The sequence below is a fragment of the Tympanuchus pallidicinctus genome, unplaced genomic scaffold, assembly GCF_026119805.1.
Source record: "Tympanuchus pallidicinctus isolate F22 unplaced genomic scaffold, pur_lepc_1.0 scaffold17, whole genome shotgun sequence".
NCBI classification, from domain to species: Eukaryota; Metazoa; Chordata; class Aves; order Galliformes; family Phasianidae; genus Tympanuchus; species Tympanuchus pallidicinctus.
This window is the reverse complement of record NW_026294690.1, coordinates 4,324,242-4,346,359: the sequence shown is the minus strand read 5'-3', so window position 1 is coordinate 4,346,359 and position 22,118 is coordinate 4,324,242. Positions and strand designations below refer to the sequence as shown.

At 40.5% G+C, this 22,118-nt stretch overlaps 2 protein-coding genes across 3 annotated transcripts in view; both read left to right on the top strand.

Moving 5' to 3' along the window:
- The window catches only part of TAMM41 (TAM41 mitochondrial translocator assembly and maintenance homolog), a 28,961-nt gene extending 16,699 nt beyond the window's left edge, over positions 1–12,262 (top strand). Inside the window, exons 8-9 of one of the 2 annotated variants that reach the window (XR_008205573.1) lie at positions 3,991–8,955; positions 10,166–12,262. Coding sequence is in view for 1 of the 2 variants with exons in the window: in XM_052678352.1 (XP_052534312.1) it covers positions 3,991–4,067 (77 nt within the window). In the remaining variant the exon portion in view is untranslated. Of the gene's footprint in view, positions 1–3,990 lie in introns of both variants that reach the window. The other variant, XM_052678352.1, reaches the window with a different exon arrangement.
- Positions 12,263–17,067: 4,805 nt separating this feature from the next.
- Positions 17,068–22,118, top strand: part of VGLL4 (vestigial like family member 4) — a 79,926-nt gene continuing 74,875 nt past the window's right edge. Inside the window, exon 1 of the mRNA XM_052678354.1 lies at positions 17,068–17,116. The gene's annotated coding sequence lies outside the window, so the exon portion shown is untranslated. The remainder of the gene's footprint in view (positions 17,117–22,118) is intronic.

Below are 22,118 nucleotides of genomic sequence, written 5' to 3'. Positions count from 1 at the left end.
AGAATTAATTTTCATGGTGTGACCATCACTTTGTAATGAGGGACACAAAATGATTTCTGTAGCTGATTCTTTTATGTTAATAACAATAGAAAAATGTGAAATGTCTATGTGCTGATCTGTGACAGGACAGTCCAGTGTAGAGCGTGCTTCTGAATTCAGTGTTAAATCGGGAATAGTTGTTGCTGGGCTGGCATGCTGTGTATTAACAGTACTGGCAAATAGCATAGGCAAAATAAAGAATTTCAGCCCATTTAAGAGAACTTTTCTTCATCTTTCTCTGCCAGTGTGGTTTTAAAGTTGAGCTCAAGCTCTGGTTTTGTTTGTTTTTAAGTGCCCTATTTAGTTTCTGAAAATGTGCCTGTATATTTTTTTTTGAGTCTGTGGTGAGATTGCCTCTCTGTTTCCCATTAGAGATGGCACCATCATTTGATTTATTTTCCCACATAGTCAGAGTCTGCATGGTCTTTGGGAAATAACTCTGAAGTTTTTCTATTTTGCTGCTCTGAAAAAGACACTGATACTTAGTTCAAATTTCTTCTTTATATCTTAACAGAGGAATGCTGCAAGCCTTGAAAATGTCTTATAAAAACTAGAAATACATAATGGGTGAATTGTTCAAGAATCAATTGTTGAAGATTCGTTTAAATTAACACAAATGCTTGCTAGCTGCTGTGAATAACATTCTTATTCTTAGAATTGAGCTGTTAGTAAACTATGCCTGCATAGAAATATTTTCTTTTAACTCTAGGGAACAACCTATATAAATATTCTGTAGTTTCATAGTAACTGCCAGCTTCATCAGTGCCTGAACAAATACTGCGTTACACTGCAATTCACTCTAAATGTGTAAAGAGTTGTATGTCTGTGCACTAGCAATATGTAAATATTTGCATTCCCTGTATAGCATGACAGCTCTTCAGCAGTATATTCATTAATCCTTTATTTCAAAAGGAAATAAAGAATGCAGCATACAGTTATATGTATGGGGAAACTTTGGGGGACCTGTAAGATAGTAATTTGGCTGTAACGTAACAGTAACACTTCCATGGGACTGTTAAGCAAAACCAGATACAGCTTATGTTTACACTGAAGTTTTGTGGTCTTGATTCCATGTGCGTAAGGTCTTTGTTCTCTATCCTGTAGTGGAAAAATCTAAAGGGGGTGTGGAACCACCAAGTTGTAGGTTCATAGCTGAAGTAGAAAGACATCTTCATGAGGTCCAACTGCTTTGGATTCAGAGACTGAGCCATAATTACAACCATTAACTTTTACTATAGATGTGACTCATCACCCTGAGGGCTGCTTTAAGAAACCAGCTGTATGTATAAACCTGCATTTTGCTTTGTAGCATGATGTGCTAGGGCAGAAATGTAAGCCTCTTACTCCATAAGATGCTGGGTTCATGGCTGGAGTGGGTGGAGTTCAGCAGAGTTCTCCCTGCAGGGGCAGAATATGAAGAAAAAGCTCTTAATGCTGAGCTGCTGCAAGAGGCAGAATAGGTTGGCAAGCTGATAGAGCAAGCTGACTTGCAGGCTGCTGTGCCAACTCAGTTAATTACAGTCCTGCAAGGCTGGAGCAGCTGTGTTACTGTTGGTTTGCCATATGCTGTACTGTGCTTCCAGAACTACACTGACTTTGTTGGAATAGCAGAACATTGATCCTGGCAAAGCCATTTCAGCTTTGGAGGGGTTGTGTCCTGGAAGTACCTAAGAGATTGGACAGTAACTGTCAAAGCTATGCAGTTACGTAGTTTAAACTTTTGAGATGGGAGCCACTTACTTCATTTATGTGCTATGCCTGAGCTCAAGTCTGGCCTTGTTCTGCAACTGGAATTCTTACATTGCATGCAATTTTAATGCAGATGTGTGAGGTGTTCTGGAATTTACAGGATTATTTACTTGCTATTTGAGATGCTGCAGAAGAATAACATTGACCTCATTAGTGCATTTGCTTTTAATGAAAGCCTATTAAAAGTAGAAAAATGTGAGCTTACAGAATCACATGCATCCCATATGTAAGTTGAAGTATATGGATGGATGTTGGTGGTTTTTTTTGTTTTTTTTTTGTTCTGCAAAAGCTCACCTTGAGTTTCTTTAAATTGCACCTAAGTAAACCAAAAGTACAATTCTTTATACACAGAATATACAGAATGATTTATGACAGGCTTTTAAAGTAGCTGTTCTGGAGTACAGCTAGTGCTTTTCTGTATTACTGCGTGCTCATTTGATTTTTGTGACTCTAGACTACTGATAATGAGAGCATCTTCCAGCTAAAATGCAAAATGCAGTGTATCTTTATGGAAATTGTGAAAAGCCTGCCTTTGTAGGCCAAGAGTAAGGGCATGTTGTTTACCAAAGCTTTGTGGGGATCTGCAGGCTGGTATTAGAATATTACAGATACACTGGCTTAATATGAGGTATATTATAAATAAGAGTTAGGCAAGTTCTCTGAAGCAGAATTGTTCCAGATAAGATCCTTGTGCCAGACTATTTATACTGGAGTCCATGGCATACTTAAGGTCTGTGCAGTGTTGCCAAATTCTAGCCTTCTGTTGTCATCTTACAGTTATTTTTTCTTTTCATTTTATGTTGCTTCAGTTCATCTGGGTACGTGCCTTATGGTTTTCCAGAGCCATCATCATTTCAGTGTTGATGCTTTTACCTAAGGACACAGATGTTGTTTCATTGTGCAAGCTGAGTAGATTTGATTTCTTGCAGATGCATTATTCCCTCAGTTATGCAATGGTAGCTGCCATTACTTAGGATGAAGCAATAACAAAATAGTCAAGAAAGTTATCGTGTACTTTACAACTTGTTGAAACCAGAACAGATTTCCACCCCAGAAGCTGGGAGCACATTTCCTATGAAGAAACAATACTCTTTTCCACTTATTTGCAAGCCTTTCAGTAGCAGTGCTCTGGGGCTGTTTCTCCATAGGGGCTGAACTGACATTTGGGAAACTTTCTGTGGTGTGCAGTGTTTGACTGTCTAATCAAGATGGGCATCAGTGTGGTGCTTCTAAATTCTAGCTGCACAATTGTGAAGTTGCACTTAGAAACTTTACAGCACAGCAACTGAGTGCCTCTCAGACTCAGTGCAGCATCAGGCAAGGCTAACTAAAATCTTGTTAGAAAAATTGGTGAAGTAGCATTTAGATGCATGGAACTTGCCAACCAGCCATGTACTCTTGTCTTGCTTGAGCAGACTGTTCCTTTGTCCTGTCTGTCTTCTGGTTCACCTCTCATTCTCTTCTTCCTTGTTATCTATTCAGCACAGCTTTGGCTTCCCAGCTTTGGGTGTAGCTCTGGTTCTTGAGGATTAGCCCTAATCTGATCTGCACAATGTGGTGATGGTCTCCAGTGACGTGTTTCAATGAATAAATTCCTATCACAGATGTGCTCTGTTAATTAGTGTGTGTGCCTAATGGTCTGAATCCTTCTAAAATAGTTCTGTGTCCAGCTGCATAATAGAAGGTTACTGAATTGCTGGTGTCCATTACTAGTCTGGAATATGATCCTACTCAGCTGGGTGTGCTATCTAGTAATAGTTTAGGGAGGGGTTGAAAAGTATGGCATACTGGTTTGGTGAGGGTGTGCGGCAGACAAAGGTGGTTTAAAAGCCTTTAGGTGCTGAACATTTTGGTAGTGCTGTGTTTTAGATGTTTCCATCAGTACAGACTGGGTTGGGAGTTCTGAAATGTATCTATACAGATATTACACCTGTTCTGTGTATGTGCTTTTGAGTAACATTGTCAGGCCTTCAGAATGATCCTATTTTTTGTGTGCTTTGATGGTATTAGAACTGTTTTTCTGCCATTATTTACCATGTTAAGACTGACAAGGTTATTGCAGGATTATTGCATGTCTGCATGATGGTTTAGGATATTGTCATTCTTTATATTTCAGTTAATTTACTGAAAATCTATTATGTGGGTTAACTTTCCAGAATTTTGATATTTTCTGATGTTTGTCTTTTTTCCTTTTTTTTTAAGGGGCAAAGAAATCTGTAACTTACAGTATGAAGAAATTGTATAAAATGACAAAAGGATGGTTAAAGAAGACATCTTGACTCTTGGCACGCTACGTATGGGTAAACAAGGGTTCCTTTTCTCCAAATGTTTTGCAGGTGTTGCTGAGCCCACTTGCAAAGATGAAAGTCTACTGAAGAAGCCAGTTCAAATACCTTCCCTGTCCACTTTTACTACTGCAGTAGAATTTTTTTATTAGAGGGGAGATTTGATGGCAGTAGGGCAAAGGAATTACTGTGTAAATACTAAAATAAATTTTTACAGTGTATATGAATTACGTTTTCAAGGAATTTTTAGAAACCTTGAGTGAAGGTGATGAATTGTACATACAATAAAAACCAAAGCCATTTATTTTGTATGTATCGATAGCTCTATTTTTTGAAAATGTCACCAGGGGTCTTTTGAAGTGTCATTCTCTCAGACACAGAACTGCAGAGTCCGTAGAGCTTTAAATGTATTTATTTCCATGCTTGCAATTTCATTCTTAGATTATTATTTTTTTTTTTTGAAGATACTGAATGGGTCTGTCTGCAGGTTGGACCTCAGGAAAAGACCTGGAAGCTTGCCAAGCTCATTTGGTAAAATTTGTATCTTCTTTTAAATGAGGTTCAGGTGACAACTGCCTAACTCATAGCTAAGCATTGTTAGAGGTGTCATAGTTGTAAGGGAAGTCATGCTTTTGTTCACCTTCAGCATGTACTTGTACATTTATGAAATGTTTTTGGCAAAGGATTTCATCAAAATGCTTTAAAATTAGGAATTGTATGGAAAAAAATACCTATTCTATAATTCATTGGCTTTTTTTGGCTTGTGAAAATCATGTCCACAAGTATAAAACCTGTTCACACTTGCTCAATTAAATGAGTTGTGAAGAAGAAGTTGGACCATCACATGAATTCTTACATCACATCTGTGATACCATTAAGGAATGGAAATTTATGGCAGTGCTGATACGTGACACAATAAATTTGAAGCATCTGTTGTAAACAGGATCTTTTTGGTACTTCTTGGCAGGTGGGGCAACTTTGGATGTTATTCTTAATGTAACTTGAAAGAACACTTTCATTCTGTTTGTGAAAATGACAATAATTTTCTTTTTAAAGTAAAAAGTGGAAATATATCTTTCCTTGTTAGCATGTATTTTTTTCTTGTGCATCATATGGTTGGTAGGGCCATTGCTCAAGGTATGCTTGATTCGGTGATCTTTATGAAACATTATTGGAATGAAATTGGCTGTGGTTTTCAGGGATCAGTTCAAAGCATAAATGTAAAAAAATATGGAAAAATTGTACTATTTAATGTGACTGAGTAAGGCTTGCATCAGTGATGGGGGGACTTCTGAGTATGGATCATCTTAAAATGGCAAAAGTTGAATAATCTTCAGATTTTTTATTTTTTTTTTTGAGAAAAATACTGAAGTGGAATAGTCACTTTCTGAAGTCATAGGACATTCTTCACATATTACTGCTCATCAGTTGGTAGTAGATCTAGAGTTTGTAAGACAAAACCCTTTATGTCCGTTTCATGATCTTAGGAGGCTGGCTGTCCTGGTGCTGCTCTGTTCCGCAGAAGTTACAGAAATGCAAACCAATGTTGGTGTAGATGCTATTCTGCATCTCTATTAAGAGGCCAAAGTCCCTGATTTGGAGAAGGAAAAAAAAAAAAAAAGATGAAGGCATTTTAACCACTGCTGAAATTAACCCTGGTTTTTGGTTGGATTTTTTTTATTTTTTTATTTTTTTGCTTGCATGAAGAGATCCTTTGTGGATAATCTAGAAGTGCTTTATACAAAGTAGACCGTATCCACTTCAAAGTGGAATTTGTGTGCAATGAGAATTTGAACTTGTCATGCAGTTTCTTATTTCTTGTATTTCTTACATACGCCATAGTTGAAAGAAAGTCAGATAATGACTGACTTAGTTGTATGTTTGGAAAATTCTTGAGAACAAAGAATATGGATGCTGGTGGTAGAAATGCACCCTGACGGATAGAAGGCTTTTGGACACAGGAACAGCACGAGAAAGAATTCGGAAGGGAGCCATGGCTTTTTGAATGAGCTCGCTGCCAAGTGAGAAGTGCAGCGTTGTCAAAACGGCCTGATACATTCATCTAATGAGGCAACAGCTTTTATTTTTTGTTCCAAGGGAAGTATGCAATAGGGAAAATTGCATATGGGAAGGTCTGTGAGCCAAGACCCGTTTTTACACCAGCAGTTTGTGAATTTTTAATATGGTCCTCTGTATTATTGGGGGGAAGAGAGCCACCATCTACTGGAGGGCTTAGTATGCAAATAACCCACTAAATTAAAGCCTACAATGAATAATGGTTTAATATATCATTTTCTCACCATTGTCCTTGTCAGATTTGATGAATTTTAGTGAAACTATGTTCTCGTGTGTAAGTTCTGTTCTTGTAGTCAGCTTTTGAAAAAATTTCTGAAAGTAGAAAAACAGAATTAACTTCTAGAAATTCCAGTTACTGCACATGAAATTGTTAGGAAATTATTCAATGTATACCACTGAATGTGTGATTAGATAATTAAGGCTAGGAGCTGAAGTTCTGTGTCATTTATCTCCTCTTTGTAACTGAAAATGTAACTGTTACATTTCTATAATTATCATTCCAGCTAGAATCCCAAATTTTCATAGTGCAAGACAAAAATGTACAAACTGAAGGGGAAGAAAATCATCTGTAGTCCACAGGTGAAGCAGTAACTGACCCACAGAATGAATGAGCAATATGGCCCGATTACAAAGTGATCAGCAGCAGAACGAGATGCCCTTCCATTTTAAGGAGCTCCCTTCCCCTGTAGTACTGCAGTTATGTGAAGGTTTAGATCTTGACCCGCACTGGGAAGTAATACCATGGGGCAAAACCTTCCTGACAACCTGCGTCTTTATTTTTATACTTTCTTCCTGTGTAAAGGTGAAGATGGGGCTTTTAAAGCTTGGTTAAATAACAGTACCACGGGATGCAAAACCACTAGCTCATAAATTACTGTTGCTGCAAACTCTGGTTGAAAGAGATCATGTGTCATGAGATTGCTTAACATCTGGTTGAGAATTCCTACAAGCAGAGCATTTAGTCACATGCTTGACTTAAAGTGCATGCATACTTACCATTGCTTAAATAAGTATTTAATTCCCTTCTGGATCTAACAAATATAGGGACTGGGCTTGAATTTACAGAAGTTTAAAAATGTAAAATAAATGGTGTGCTGTATGAATATTGTTGGACATTCATGATCCGTTGGGAAATGGCTGCACTATGAAGGCAGTAATAGATTGTTCTCTTCAATGATCTTTTTTTTTTTTTTTTTTGTTACCTTGAGTTTGTGGCTCTTCTTTAAGTTGAGAAGTGCACCTTCTGAGCTTTAAATGGAACATCTTTTCAGTGCATCAGGGATTATAAGATGCTAAGTGTTTCTTAAAGGCTTAAATTTCTCATTACTGCTAAGTTTGGGAATGGGCAGCAGTTAATCTAGGAACTTCTAAATGATGAAATGCAGTTGTAACTCTGCTGAAGCATTGAAGAGAACAACAGTTTTCTTGTAAAACCATTGGCCAATTAAATATGATTATTGTATAAATACATATAAATATAATAATTAAAATTAACCAATAAAATATGAAGTTCTGAATATTAAAGTAAGAAATCTAGAAATGGTTTTGGTGTCTTAGAAGGTGCTTGCTAATGTGAAGTAGTGGTTCAAAAAATTACAATTAGAAGTCAATGCGATGTGTAAGAATGAATTGACCTTAGCTCCTGTTGTACAGCAGAGGTATCTTAATTCTGAACATTGCTAGCTAACAAGGGCATTTAATCAAGAAATATATTTTTTTTTTTTTTTGAGAAAAATAAGGATGTACTGCTTGCTGTTAGTAGCTAATTAAACTTTATATTGCAGCAGATGTTGTACAGCATCAAACCCTTCCAGCCTTTAAACTGTTTGTTGTGTGCTGGTGGATTGGTCTTTCACTGTGCAGGTGTTTCTTTACTGCGGAGTTTGCCTGTAATGTGAACTGGCTGTGTTTGTCTTGCATGGACAAAATACCCATTGCCTATCTTGATTTGGCTTTGTGAACTTTCTTTGTGTACAGCAATATAACCGGTCATTTCATGCTCTTTAGGGAGAGTTTTGCAAATCCCAGTTTAATAGTTCCTAGTTTACTCCATCTGTTGATACACTGCCAGTATTCAACTCTGTGTAGTAAATCTTTGTGAAGTTCTTCCTCATAATCCATATAGGCTGAAATCTTAAACTGTATTCTGTTCTGTAAATCATTTATCTCTGTGCTTTTTAAAAAGTGGCCTACCTTTCCCCTTGAGGCCATTGGTCTTGAATGTATTTATTTTTCTGGCAGAGAGCCATGAATGAATCATAGCCCAGAGCAGCTTACAGTCTGAACTCCTCTCTATTGTTAATATAAAATACTTCATGCGGTTGTTACAGCGTTATGCTATGTAAAACTTTTAAGAGAAGAGAGATTGATTTCAGACATGCTAGTTGCTTTTGAAGTTTCCCAACAGTATGTGGAAGTGATTTCTTATGGTCGTGCAGCTGTAATTCACTAAAATCACTAGTTGCATGGGAAGTTAGTACATGAGAATGTTACTCTGTCACAGTGCAGTGTTTGTTCTTTTGTGAAAATAGTCACACCAGCTTTTCATTCCATTTGTAACTTTCCTGTTTGTACCTCCCTGCTCTGTTTCCATATTGCTTTATTTTTTTAATTGTTCTTGAATTAATTCACAAGCCTTTTGTTCTGTTCTTCAGACACCCCTCGTTTCTGGCTTGGCCATTCTGCTGTGGATATTGTTTCATGCTCCATCCTCTCTTTTTCTGGACATGATTTATTTCTTGATGTTTAAAAGGCTTCTTTGTGCTGAAGAGCCTGGGCCCAATCAAAGTACCAAGGATTTCCATAGGTGAGTCAGCACTGTGGGCCTGGCTGGCTCTGAGATGAACAGTGCCAGTGGAGTGTAACTTCATCTCATGCTTCAGAGGAAATAAACTGCACAACACCGGATGAATGGGGAATAAAAATATGACCGGGTGCATAACCCATAGATTTGTTTCTACTTTTTACAGTCTTTCTTCTTGATGTTGAGTCTTTTTATTAACTTGCCTTTAGTTCTGAGCAACCCATTTGACTATCATTGTGATGTTTGGCTGTTCTTAGCTGATGAGTGCGTAAAATTGTGCCACACAAGGTGCTGACTTCAACCATAAGTGTGTATAAGATGTGTTCTTAATCACTTTATTTCCCCTTTTCCCAAGTATTTGAATAGTAAGTTTCTCCAGGTGGCTGGCTGTAGGACCCTTCAAATATTGGCTGTCTTTAATGTATTTAACTTTGTTTCAATTGTAGACACTGTATTTCTCATCTGCACTTCAGGGTGATTTCTCTTTACATTTGGTTCAGCTTGCTTGTTGGCTAACTTGACTGACAGATGGATTGGAACAGCCTTATCATAAACAAGGTGCCTCTAGGTAGCACACAGCTGAACAAGTGTGGTTTCTTTCTTTTATAGGCCTGACCTCTGTAGTATCCCATAGCTTTCTGATGTTTGCAACAAACATCTTTGCCCAACTAGTGAGATACAGGTGGATATGGAGGCCAGTATTCCCAGACAGTTTAGGGAGCTGACTCCTAAGGTCTTTTTTTTTTTATTATTTTTTTATTTTTTATTTTAAATTGATTGAAGAGATAATACTGGAGCCTGTTCTGCCTCAGGGAACTTTAGAACAAACATAGCACTTGGTGAGTATCCAGTAGGGGGGGATCCAACCAGGGTTATGACTCATGCCTTTTCCCAGCAATTAATTTAAAAATAGAATTGAAATTGAAATATGCTTTAAAGGTCAGAATGTCAGGTCAGTGTGTGTCTGATAGTTTTTAATGGTAAGGTGTTTACAGGGGACAAAGCATTCTTTATTTTTGAGGTCACTTCTGTTGGCCGTATATTGCGAGTGTGTGGACAGTTAGCTGTCTTTGTATTATCTACTGCAGGAAGAAGAGACATTACCTTTGTATAGCTATTTTCTGGTATCTTTTTAGTCTGGGTAAACAGCTGATCCTTCTCTCTGTTATGAAACCAAAGTATCAAGTGACCTCGTTTACCTTTTGTTTTCTAGATAAAAATCTACAACATGGCTGTTAACTGATCCTGCCTGCTTTAGAGAAGAGGCTGTGTTTTATTCCTGCATGTTTTAACAGTTTATTCAGGCTTCTTAAATCAGAAAAGAAATGAGTTCAGTTTTAGTACATGAAGGTGAAGCTTCAGACTGTACAGTTACATTGTTCATGTATAAACAAATATCTCAGTTACATCTTTTAAGTCTAGCCTAAGAACTTGGTGTCACTTTTACCTTCACAATCCCTTGCTCTGCCACAACCTTCCCATCAATGTTGGATAGCTGTTTTGACAGTTGCTCATATTTTCCTGAGAAAATGAAGGTCATGCAGCTGCAACGATGAATATTCTGGTATGTCTGAAACTTCATGCAAATGGAATGGCTATCATGAGGGTTCTTCCTGATTTTAAATTTGAATAGAATTTGGTTCTTAGCTGCTGCAACCATAAGGGGTTGTTGTTAGAAGTCAATAAATTGTACATAACGTTCTGGCTCCTGCTTCCTTCACCTGTCTTTTTTTTTTTTTTTGTACCATCAGGCCCTCTTTGAAAGTCTTGAGCCTCATGTTTAAAACACCTCCTCTATTCCCCTGAACTAAGTAAACCATTAAGTTAAATGAGTCATTTTAGCTTTATTGAATTAATTTGTATTACTTCTCTTATACTGAGCCTATTTAGCTCTATTGGTTTACTCGGTAAATGTGGAAGGCTGTGTTCCCACAGAGTGGATTTTTTTTTTTAATCTCTGTCTCCTGCCAAAGTTTCTCCAAACCTCCTATTTTAAAATCAGTAGTGAAACATGAGAAGGAGACATTCAGTATGTGGTGGTGGTTTTTTTTTCCTTCATGTTGCCATCCTCAAATTATCTTGCTCTTAGCAGTGATGAAACGTCTGGCTCGGTCCCTGTAGAAGACAAGACTGAGAGCCAAGAAGTCAGTAGCTTTGAATGCCTTGAGAGGGGTGCAGGAGAGGGGGGAGGAGCCGATTACAGAATCCTCTCGATGTCTCATCTCTCCCAGTGTCTCATCTCATGACCCTGTTGGAGTGCACTGCGTTCTGAGGGGAGGCTTTTTAAAATTGAGCTATTTTCATATGAAGTCTTGTTGATCTCGTTTCTTTAATTGCCTTACAAGTCTGGTGTTGAGACATACACATCCTGGATGAGGATGTTCTGCATGCTTATGGCAAACTCTTACCCTCATCCTTAGTTTAATCATTTAAAGATGCATCTCTGTTTCCTTTCTAGCTTTCTAGTAATTTCGGTAGGAATCTTTCCAATAGCAGGTTATTTTATCTAGTAATTTGCTGGTAGTGTCTTTGATTTAGAAACGGTTCTGTTGACTAAAAACTTTTTCTTGCAGCTTTGAAATATATGTAAATTATGTAGTTTACACAGATTTAGTACATAAGCTCAAAGCAATTTTGCATCTGATCATGAAATGCAACCTGTTCATTATTTTAGTGATCCCAGTTAAAAATAAAATTTGCTAAAATTTGTTTTTTTATCTGAGAAAATTATAAGAAGAACCTAACAGGAAGTGAAATCTATTAGATGCATGTGATAACTGCACAAGAAGGGGAGAAAAATCAGGGAAAAATGTATAACTTATTCAGAATATGTAACTACATTTGTGTATCACTGATTGTACTGAGTTTATCACTCGGGATTTTGCAGTGAACCATTTGTGTCCATTTTATCATTATTAATGAACTTGGACAAAACTTCTACAAATTAAAACCAGTGGGTTAATGCTGAAGAGTGCTTTTAATCTGTCAATCTGACACTCCTTTTTCTGCTTAGGTATCTCATCTTTTTTCATCTTATGGGAATCACCATAGGGTACAATCTTCTTTCCTGGAACAAAGCAAGCAAAAGTACCTGTGGTTAAATGTTCTGAAACAACAGTGAGTGGTGCTCATGTTTCTGTTCAGCTCGGGAAGTATTTTACTGTTTGCTTTAAGATTATGCTTCTGTTCTGACCCTGCTCCAACTGAAATTACAGAGTCTCTTTTAATCTTCCTTTGGATGATGGGGCAGACAATAATGAAGAGGGCAAGCTTTGTCTTGAAGCAGGTAATAAATAACCAACTCCATCAACTCACAGTTTGGATCGACTAGTCTGTCTGGAATTACTGCTATTTAACACATTACGTTCTAGTGAAATAATAAACTATCTTTGAAAAAATTAGCGTCTCTTAAAATCTTATGTGGCATGTTGTTTTGAATTTGGATGTGTTCTCACATGATAGCTTTGAGATGCAGTGCAAACAAACTTTTACAGAGAAGAGCTTGAGATTCAAAGTATAGCAGTCTTGGCATTGAAGAAAGTCTGTTTGCTTGTGAGGCTGTGTAATTTGTTGTAGATAAAAATGTATTTTGACATGGTTTTAAAAGATGCTGTCATTGATAAAAAAAAAAATATTTAAAGAAGATATAAATAGATGTATGCATTATAACTGTACTGACAGGTACTGTGAATGAATAACACTCCTTATGTAGTCTGTGATATGTACAGGCCTGCTCTGAAAGTAATGCCTCCCGTTTTATGTTGACTCCCCCACTTCAGAGGTGGATGTTGGTGATACGGCTGTAGAGGTTGAACCTTCCCATCAATATTTAATTACGGTTTGTTACCATATAACACAATGTTCTTTGTATTTATTGTAGTTTCCATGGAAATAAATAGGAGGTATTACTTTCAGAGAGATGTATGTATAGTGTTGTTCTGTGATAGCTTTGGAAAAAATGTTTGCTTTGTGGCACAGACTTAATTATCTTTGTGCTGTGTTTCTACTAGTACGTCTTACCCTTCTGTTTAGACTTGAGGTAGCTTCATGTATTTCTGTGGTGTTGGAAAGTATTCTTACTGCTGCTGCTCAAAAAAGCAAAAGTGAAATTGGAGCAAGGAGCTGGAAGAAGTCAGATAATTCCTCTTTAACATGCAGTGAATGCCTGCTGGCAAATTACTGCATGCTATGGGCACCTAAAGAAAAAAGCTCCATCTCTTCAGAGTTGGGTGTTTCTTCAATAAACAGCACAACGTGTACCCCCTGCTACTAGTAACTTTTATAAGCTGAAATCACTTGAAAATGGTTTAACAAAAGCAGATTTGAGCCTCATTCCACACTGAGTATCCCTGTCTAGTTAACATTAATGTCACTGACAGTAGTAAGACATATCACTGCTGTGATCCACATGCAAGGAAGTACTTGCCCACGGCATTTTTAACCAACTGTTATTACTGTGGAAACGTTTTATTTTTCTCAATTGGTTGTGGAACAGATGTTAAGCTTAATTTCAATAATAATTACAGGATTAATGAGAGTCTGCAGAGCTAGGACATCAGATCTCCCTGTGTATGACTACAGCTGTTTGATATATTTCCCTTTTTCTGTTCTGCTTTTTCTGGCGAGGGAGGAAGCTTCTTTCTTTCTTTCTTTCTTTCTTTCTTTTTTGTTTTTTTCCCTAAACGCCTTAAAACAAGCTATGAAGCAATGGTAAATGTTCCAGGAAATTTCTTAGTGTACATAGAAAACAGGTTGTGCTGCTTATGAAGTAGTAGCTTCTTGTCAAATTGAGCTGATTCTACCTGTTCAGAGGGCTCAGGGACCGTGGGCTGACACAAGTTCAGGGCAGCAAATCTTTGGCTGAAAGCATTCTCCTGAGCAGAAAATCTAGGTAGTACTGCTGTAACTGGAATGCACTCATAGCTCTTGACTTGAAATCACTTTTCTTGTCTGCTGGTTCCTCCCAGTCCACAGGTGTGCCATAGTGTTGTGCCTCAGCTGCCTGCTTCCAGTCCTCATTCACTGCTCTGGATCCCTCAGGTAAGTCTTCTGTTGCACTGGCACATGGAGTGTAGAAGTAACGCTGTGTGTCATTCCACTGGAATTTCACTACCTCCTCTCCCCACCCCCTTCCCACTTATCACTTTTCAGTCATTAATACACATGGAAGAACAGGTGTCCATTCAACTGTGGTCTGTTGTGGGATTTGAGTCACACCTTAAGCTCTCTATTGGGTGCCCAAATTCTGGTTGAAATGTTTCGTTTGAGTTCAGGTATAAACTGTCAGCTGTCTCGGTCAGTTTTCGTGTTTCAGCAAAGTTTGGTTTCTGCTGGCATTTAGTCAGCAAAGAGCCTTTGATTCCATTTACTTGCAAAGTATGTGCAAAATGAGAAACAAATTGTAACACCCAAGCAAGCCAAAATATTGTTCATCAAACAAGATTGTTTTTGATTTACTAATCTGTGAATTTGCCTTTAAACAGCTTCGCTAAATATTAGCATGTGTTGAGTTCAGTGCCTTAAACAAGTTTCTCTTATGGTTTGATAGCTGCTACGATTTGTTTTTGGTGATTTCCAGCTTTGACAATTAACAGTTGTTCTTTTTTTTATAATTGTTGTTTCAACAACTGCTGATGCCTAACTTCAGTGGTGAAGTCTGTCTGTACTAGCAGTGTTTGTGCAGGAATGCATAGGGTCATCTTCCCCAGAGGCTGATGTTTCCTCAGACTCCTTAGATGGTTTAATAAATACTCTTCTAAAACTTCTGCTGGGGGCTGTAATAGCATATGCAAGGATCAAAAGCTGTTTTGACCTCTGTTTTTCAGGCTCCTCCTCATCTCAGGAGCTCTCCTTAACAAAGAAACTTTTCCTCCTTCTTCCCCTCCAGCAGTTGTAAACAGGAGTGGTGTACTTTTTCCTTGAAGATACATATTGAAAAGGTTTGTAATTAGTCTACAGCAATTCATCTTCATGATACTTACCAGTGTCTATTTGAGATCTTTTCTCAGTGCCTGCGGTTTTGTTTTCCCTAGTTCAAAGTCTTTTTTCTTGTTTGGTGCTTTAAATATTTTTTTTTACATCACTATTTTGACTACCATTTTTCCAAAAATTAAAAAATAAAATTCCTGTTCTTCCTGGTAGTGAAAATACTTTCCAGTTCAGTATTAAAATATCAAAATAATAGAACAACAAAAACCAACCTGTAACTACTATCCTATATTGTTATAAATATCATAGGTTAACAGTTAAAGACGTATAAAATATTGTTTGTCATACTTCTTGCCTTTCACTTTTTTAGCCTCTGAAATCAGTCCATTGGCTATACTAAGTGCTTAGTCTGAATCTGGAGTTCATTTAGTGTTTGGAATGCATTTATGGCTAGCTTTTGGTGGCCCTGAGATCTCATGACCTGTCCTTGCAAGGATATGAAAAGGCTTCAATACCAGTGGCATGATTTTGACAGATTTTAAAATTGGAGTTGGTGAGCACAGCCCCATCACAGGCTCTAACTTATGCAGCATCAGGATGCAGGGTTTGTCTCTGGCCGTTTGTTTCCATGCATCCTCCCCACACCACTTGGTGGGGCTTCTGCATTGGTGGCCGTGCTGTGTAAGTGTGGGAGTTGTGCTTCCTCCCCTCCTTTGTGCTTAAGAACCGTTTTCAGAAGCTAAAATAAATCTTCCTCTATCTTGGTGCTTTTTTTTTTTTTTTTTTTTTTTTCCCTTCAGTAAAGAAAGACAGCTGTGCTGCTTTTTATCTCTTTATGCATGTGTTAGAATATACATTTGACACATATTTGAGAGAAGGAAGCATGAGCTGACTAAGAAATATCATGCGCATAACTGTACTGAGATGTTTTGCTGCTGCCCGGTGTCCTTTCCAGGTCCCACCACATCACCACAGCGCTGACTCCCGTGGTGCATCTGGAGTTGATGGGTTTTCTTATCTCTTAGTTGTTTTATCAGGTAAGGTCTTTAATTAGTGCGCTTATGCTCTGTTTGATCCTTGGTAAGTCATATGATCTCAGCTTCTGATAAATGGTTCTTTCATATGCACGAGTCTGACAGCTTCATTTCGTGACATGACTGAGGGCAGGCTCGGTGTGTTGATACGCTCCTGAAGAGCTCAAGTCTTGAAAATTGGGGGTTTGGAATGAGCGTTCCTGCAGGTCATGGGGGATGGTGCAGGAGTGGATGGTGCGCAGGGGTGCGTGGTGGCCATGACTAACGTGGGCTGCTTGGAACTAATGGAGACCCGGCTCTGGGGGTCTGGATGTGTCGGAGAGCTCCTTGTCGACCGAGGCAGTCACTCAGCTTTCATTTCACACGTCGATTTTTGGCTACTTTCTCAGAGGGCTGAATGAGTCACAGCAACTGCAAGGAGGGACTTGGAAAAAAAAACAACTGCTCCCACCAACAAACCTACCGCGCTTCGGGAGTAATGAGTCGTAAACAGGAAATCAATGCGGAGCTGTAGTAACGGCAAATGGGATTTGCGGCCGGGGGCTGCAGGGCTGGAAATGCTGCTTTCTGCCGCTCGCACTGAGCTGACGGGGGCCGGTGAGCGACTTTCTCAGCTGCCGCCTGATAGAACGCTTTAATTCTAAAGGCGTGCGCTGCGTTTGCTTTTAAGCGTGCTTGGCTTTGTTCTCCAGAGAACCGCCGGTTTCCCACAGTTCCCGAAGCGCTGGGCGCCGTCCGTCCCTACCTGCTCTCCGCCCTTCCCCACCGCGCGAGCCCCGCGGGTGCCGCCCCGCCCCGCCTCCCGCAGCCGCCGTGGGGGCGCTCCGTGCGGGCGGGGCCTGGCCGCGGCTCCGCTTCCTCGTCGCCGCCCGCGCCGCGCTCTGCTACCTGCGAGGATATGATGTCAGCGCCTCATTACCCTAATTATGCTGACCTCATAGCCCGGCCCGGCCAATGGGGCCGCCCCGCTCTCCCCACCTGCTAGCAGCAGAATTCCATCATTCCTGGGATTCCTCCCCGGGCCCGTGCAGCGAGCGGCGCCGGGGCCAGCGGCGCCTGCTCCGCTCCGCTCCCGGGCTCGCCGCCCCGGCCCGGGAGTAAACAAGCGGCCCTCCGCCCCCGCCCGCCGCCGCCCCGCTCCGCCGCCGCCGCCCGCCCGGCCCCGCGGCCGCGCCGCCTCCCGCCCGCCCGAGAGCACGCTGGTGAGTGAGCCCGGCCGCGGCGGGGCGGAAGCGGGGAGGCGGGAGGAAGGGGACAGGTGGCCCTCGGGGGCGGCGGGCCCCGGGGCGCCGAGAGGAGTGCTGGCGGGTGCTGACAGGCGGAGCGCCGCCGTCCTGCCGGAGCGGGGGAACTCCCGGCGCCGCGGGACTTCTGCCGAGCCGCGCCGGGCGCCCCTGCGTGCGTCGGTGCGGGCTGGGAGGAGCGGGCGCGGCGCCGCCCCGGGTAACGGGCTGCCCCGTGCCTGCCCGCGGGGCCTGGAGCCGCGGCGAAGGGGCGGCTTTCTCTGCCGGGTTGGGTCCTGCCTCGGGCGAGCGGCGGCTGCCGTGCCGCGCCGTGCCGTGCCCTCAGGCTCCTCCTGGCTGCGGAGCGCCCTCACGGCCCGCCGCGCCGCACCATCACAGCAGAAGGTGCTGAAGCCGGCTGCTGGGAAACAAGCCGCCCTAAGTTTCTGTCTGGAAGCCTGTTGCACAGCTGTGGGACCAGCAAAGCAGCGTTTCGACTGCCATCTTAAATTCACACCTTGGCTTCGATGGAGTGTATTTTTGTTATGGAATTCCACCAGCAGCAGAAGGTTCTGTGGTGCAAATCTTGTTGAACGAGTCCTAAGGGCACTGCTAAAGCCTTTTCACTCTGCATCTAGTATATTCTGTTTGTAGAGCGTTTTTTAGTCTGTAGCAGAGCAGATTCAGTTTCCCTGGTGAGGCTGAGTTTGTTTCCCAGGTATCATCAGAAGTAATTAAGTTTCAGGCCAGGCTGACAGCAGGTGACACCTGTGCACCTCTTTTCTGAAAGTGGGAATTTAACAGCCGTTTTGCTGACGAGAGAAGCTGTGAGGGCAGCTCACGTTCCTTTTCACTGCTGCTGCAGGGTTATCAGCAATACGAAACGATGGGAATCTCGTAGTTAAAACGAAGCACAGCGACCTGTCAAGTGCTCCACATTCTTCTTGTGGCATAACTTTTTTGGAGAGTTGAGATCCCTGTGATGTTCTCTGTGCAGTGACATTACGGATTATTATGTAGAACTGTGTGAGGTCTGGCAGTAATCTGTCCCTATTGCTGCAGTAATCCGTGAGCATTTATAAGGCTTTTCTAATACTTGTTCTTTATTTCTGTTTTCCCGTATGCCTACTCTTAAGGGTATTTCTGATTTTGCTTCGTTTACATCCCTTATGTTTCTCTTTCTTCTGGTCAATATCACAGTTACCATCATGATATTTGATGTCAGGCTGTATTTACAAAAGGCCGCTGCAAGTCACAAATGGCCAACAGATCTGGCCCATCTTGGTAGAATTTGGTAGCATCTACTCTTGCATTGTGTTGGGGTTTTTTAGCAAGCCACTGGGCTGAACAGTTGCTGCAAAATGGCGCAAGTGTGGAGAATGGGGATGGGGCATTTTGGGGCAGGATGCTGGCCTTCTTCATCCCTGCTCAGTTATGACTCAGTGCTGTGACTGCTATCAGTAGCGTGGAGTAGCAATTAGGCTGGTTCTGTCTGAGCACCCAGTGGTGCTGCTGGAAGCTGAAAACCTGATGGGATGAAATAGGGCTGGTAGTTAATCTTGGTAGAAGATGGTTGGTATAGACCTCTTGGGCTTGTGAACTGAAGAAGCATTACAGAGCGACAGGAGATACATATGTGTGTACGTATAAATATGTAGCTTTGATAACTAACGTGATTTGGAGTCACTCAGAAGGTTGGTCTGTTTTCAGTGTTTGAAAGTTTTCCATTATAACAGATTCTGATTGGTTCCTTTTACTATGTTTAGATGTTGCATACTCTTTTTATATCAGAATTTGTAACATGATGGACTTTTTAGGTTCAAGATACAGTCAAGTTAGACTTTTCCTGTTTAATTTCTTATGTTTGCTAGCTTTCAATTCAAATACTATTATTAACAGATTTCTTTTTAGAATGTTTCCATGTTAGAGAGGATTTACGTATCAAGAAGACAAAAAACATAACGCTAAATGCCAAGGTTTTGCTTTAAGCTTATTGTTTTATAGGTGGCAAGTTTCTGTGTGGAGATGTAGCTCTTCATGCTTTCCACACACAAAACAAGTGCAGTAAGAACGCAAGGTGCTAAACAAACACATTAAAAATAAATGGTACTTTGATGATTCCTCTGATCAAATAGCTGAAATTCACTGGGAAGATTTTACTGTTGTAAATGAGAAATAAGATCAGAACTCTATCTAAACTGAACACTTAACAGTTAGCATTTTGTATGGCTATCTCAACAAAGGATTTAGGCATCCTCCAGTAGAAGCTGCAGTATAGGTGCAGTTGAAGGAATTTAAACATGTTGTGGCTTTTGAGGACGTATATTGAATACAACATGCTTGTCATTAGCCTTATTCACAGTGCATGTATGCTTTACTCTCTCCTATCTGAAAAAATAAAAGCTCTTGACTTGGTTTTCAACAAATTATCGCATCGTACTCCTTTCCTCTGCAGCCTTTTCCATTGTGCTGATAAGTTGTTTCTGGATTTTCTTTTCCACTGCACTTTCTTTCACTGAAATCAACTGAAATACCCCTCTTTCTCTGCTGACTTGGGATTACTGCACTTGTCTAACAAGCACTTTGCCTGCATCTTTCTAGGCGTCAGGTGCTTTTGTCCTGTTTGCCCATGCTCTTCAATTAATCATGTTTTCTTTATATCTCTGATTATTTACACTTCCTTCACTTTCATCCTCACTCCCTTGTTGTTTCTGGAGTGTCTTGTTTTTGTCTCACTTTTTCATTGCTATAAAGGACTTTATTTCTTAATCCACTTCTCTCCCTCCAACTTCATCTGTGATTTCCCCAGACACACGAATCCAAGTACCAGATTTTTCTCTCCATCATTGAAAAGTTCAGCCTTTCACTCTCCTTGGCACCATTCAGATGTCTCTCTCTAGATCCCACTCAGCAAGTTTGAAAGAGACACATAGTATTGTCTGCTTTCAGAAGTTTTTTATTAACTTGTTTGCAAGAGCTGTTGACTGCTCTGCTATTCTGTATGTCAGTCAGACCTGTGATCCAACTATTCTTATGAGGATGACCTCTCTTTAAATCTTCTTGTCCAAACTGTGCCTACACCCTACTCATTTTTTTTATCTGCCCAGCCTTCTCTGTGCAGACCTTTTGTTCTCATCCCCAAGTGTATGTATCCCTTTCCCTGTTTCTACCTTGTTACTTTGGTTCCCAGTTAAGATCCCTTCAAGCCAAAAGCTAATAGCTCCGTGCTGATTATTGCTGCAAGCATTATCTTTTTATTTCTCCTTCCTTTCTGTTCCTTCACTATTTCCTTTTTGTTTAATCAGATATGAAGTTCGTCTCTTTTTGGAAATCTTTCCTGACATACCCTGCTGTGAATAATAACTGTGGGATTGCACGAATGTCCTGTTGCCCAGTCTGCAGTTTGTCTTTGGTTTCCCTACTGCTTGTTTATTTGAATTTTAAACAGGCAGGTTTAGGATTTTGCCCCGTGTTCTTTCCCTGATGCTCAGAGGGTACCATAGAAATCCATGAAAACATTTAATAGTTCATTTTTAAAAGATTTGATTTCTCTAATGCTACACTCTGTGTATGTTAACAGGCATTTGATAAGCTGAGCATTTGCAGAAGCTTTAAAAGAAGGGACAAAATAATGTGTTGTTTCATTATACTGACAGGTGTTTTGTTCTGATGAGTCAGTGATAATCATTTCGATGGTGTCTGGACAGCAAGTTACTAAACGTCTCTTAAATAGAATTTTACATTCTATGTCTGTGCTGTTTTTCAGAATGTTTCAGTGCTGCTGTGCAGGTGAGATGTCAGGCTAGGGAAATACTGAGTAGAAGCAGTAACAATAACTAATAATTGAAATTACTGCAGATAAAAATATCTTAAGCTCTTGTAAAAGTACTTTCAGCTCACACTGCTTGAACAGTTTATTACAAGTAAGAGACTTAAACTGAGAGTTGAACTGTTTTCATAGTGTCTAAATCAAGTCTAGCCAGAGGAAGTTAAGTTTGTGTACTTCATCTTGCTAGGCACTTGTTTTCCCTTTTGAGACCTGGATGTAGACCAATTAGCACATAGGCTAAAATACTGGGGTTTAGTTTTGTCTCTAATGCTTAAAGAAATTTTGGTGCAACAGAGAGTTGATGCTTTTATCAAAACCTGGGAATTGAACTTTCAGTTCTGCGGCTGCTGAGGGGAGCGATGGGGCTGTCCTCTGAAGGCTGGCTGAGTACACGGAGCAGTTGCTGTTCTTTCTGATAAATGAGGATTTCGAGCTTTAAACCACCAAGGGAAGATTCTCCTCTCATTCTCGTAGGCAACCTTTGTTTCTTTTCTGAACTGCTGTCCCTGAGATGTTAGCTTAACTGAGGGACGGGGGGATATTTCATCCTGTTTGAATACAGCCTGGGAGCTTGTAGCTTCTTGAAGGTACTTTCTAAAACTGTCAGTGTGCTCAGCGGCCTTGAAAAGTCACAACATATGTGGAATCACATGCTGGCACTGGCAGATGGCTGTATAAGCAGCATCCCTTCAAGGAAGCTCTTGAACAGGCACAACGTTCTTCACAGGGCATTAAGTGTTAGCAAAACACTTCTGCAACTCTCCATGATGTGAACTTTCAGGAGTGTGCAAAGCTACAAAACTATATTGAGGATAGTTGTGCTGAAGTTGTTCTTAAAGTGTCTAATTTCCTGCAGAGAATTCAGACTCGGTTCCCATTTCCTTCTCTCAAGGCAAACTTCTGTCACCAGCTAACTCTCTCACTATGAGCACGTTCTGGAAAGCTCTCATTATTCCAAAATTACTGAAACACTCGAGGAAAGCAGCAAATAGAAAACTTGTTTTCCATAAAAGACGTTATAGTACCCTGTGCGTTATTCTTTACCGAGAGTTTTTCTAAAGAATTGACCAAAAAACTCAGCGTTCTTTTGAAATGTAGGACAAAGCTGGTTAGTGCTAAACCACCAGATAGCCGTCAGTTTGGTGTAGCTGC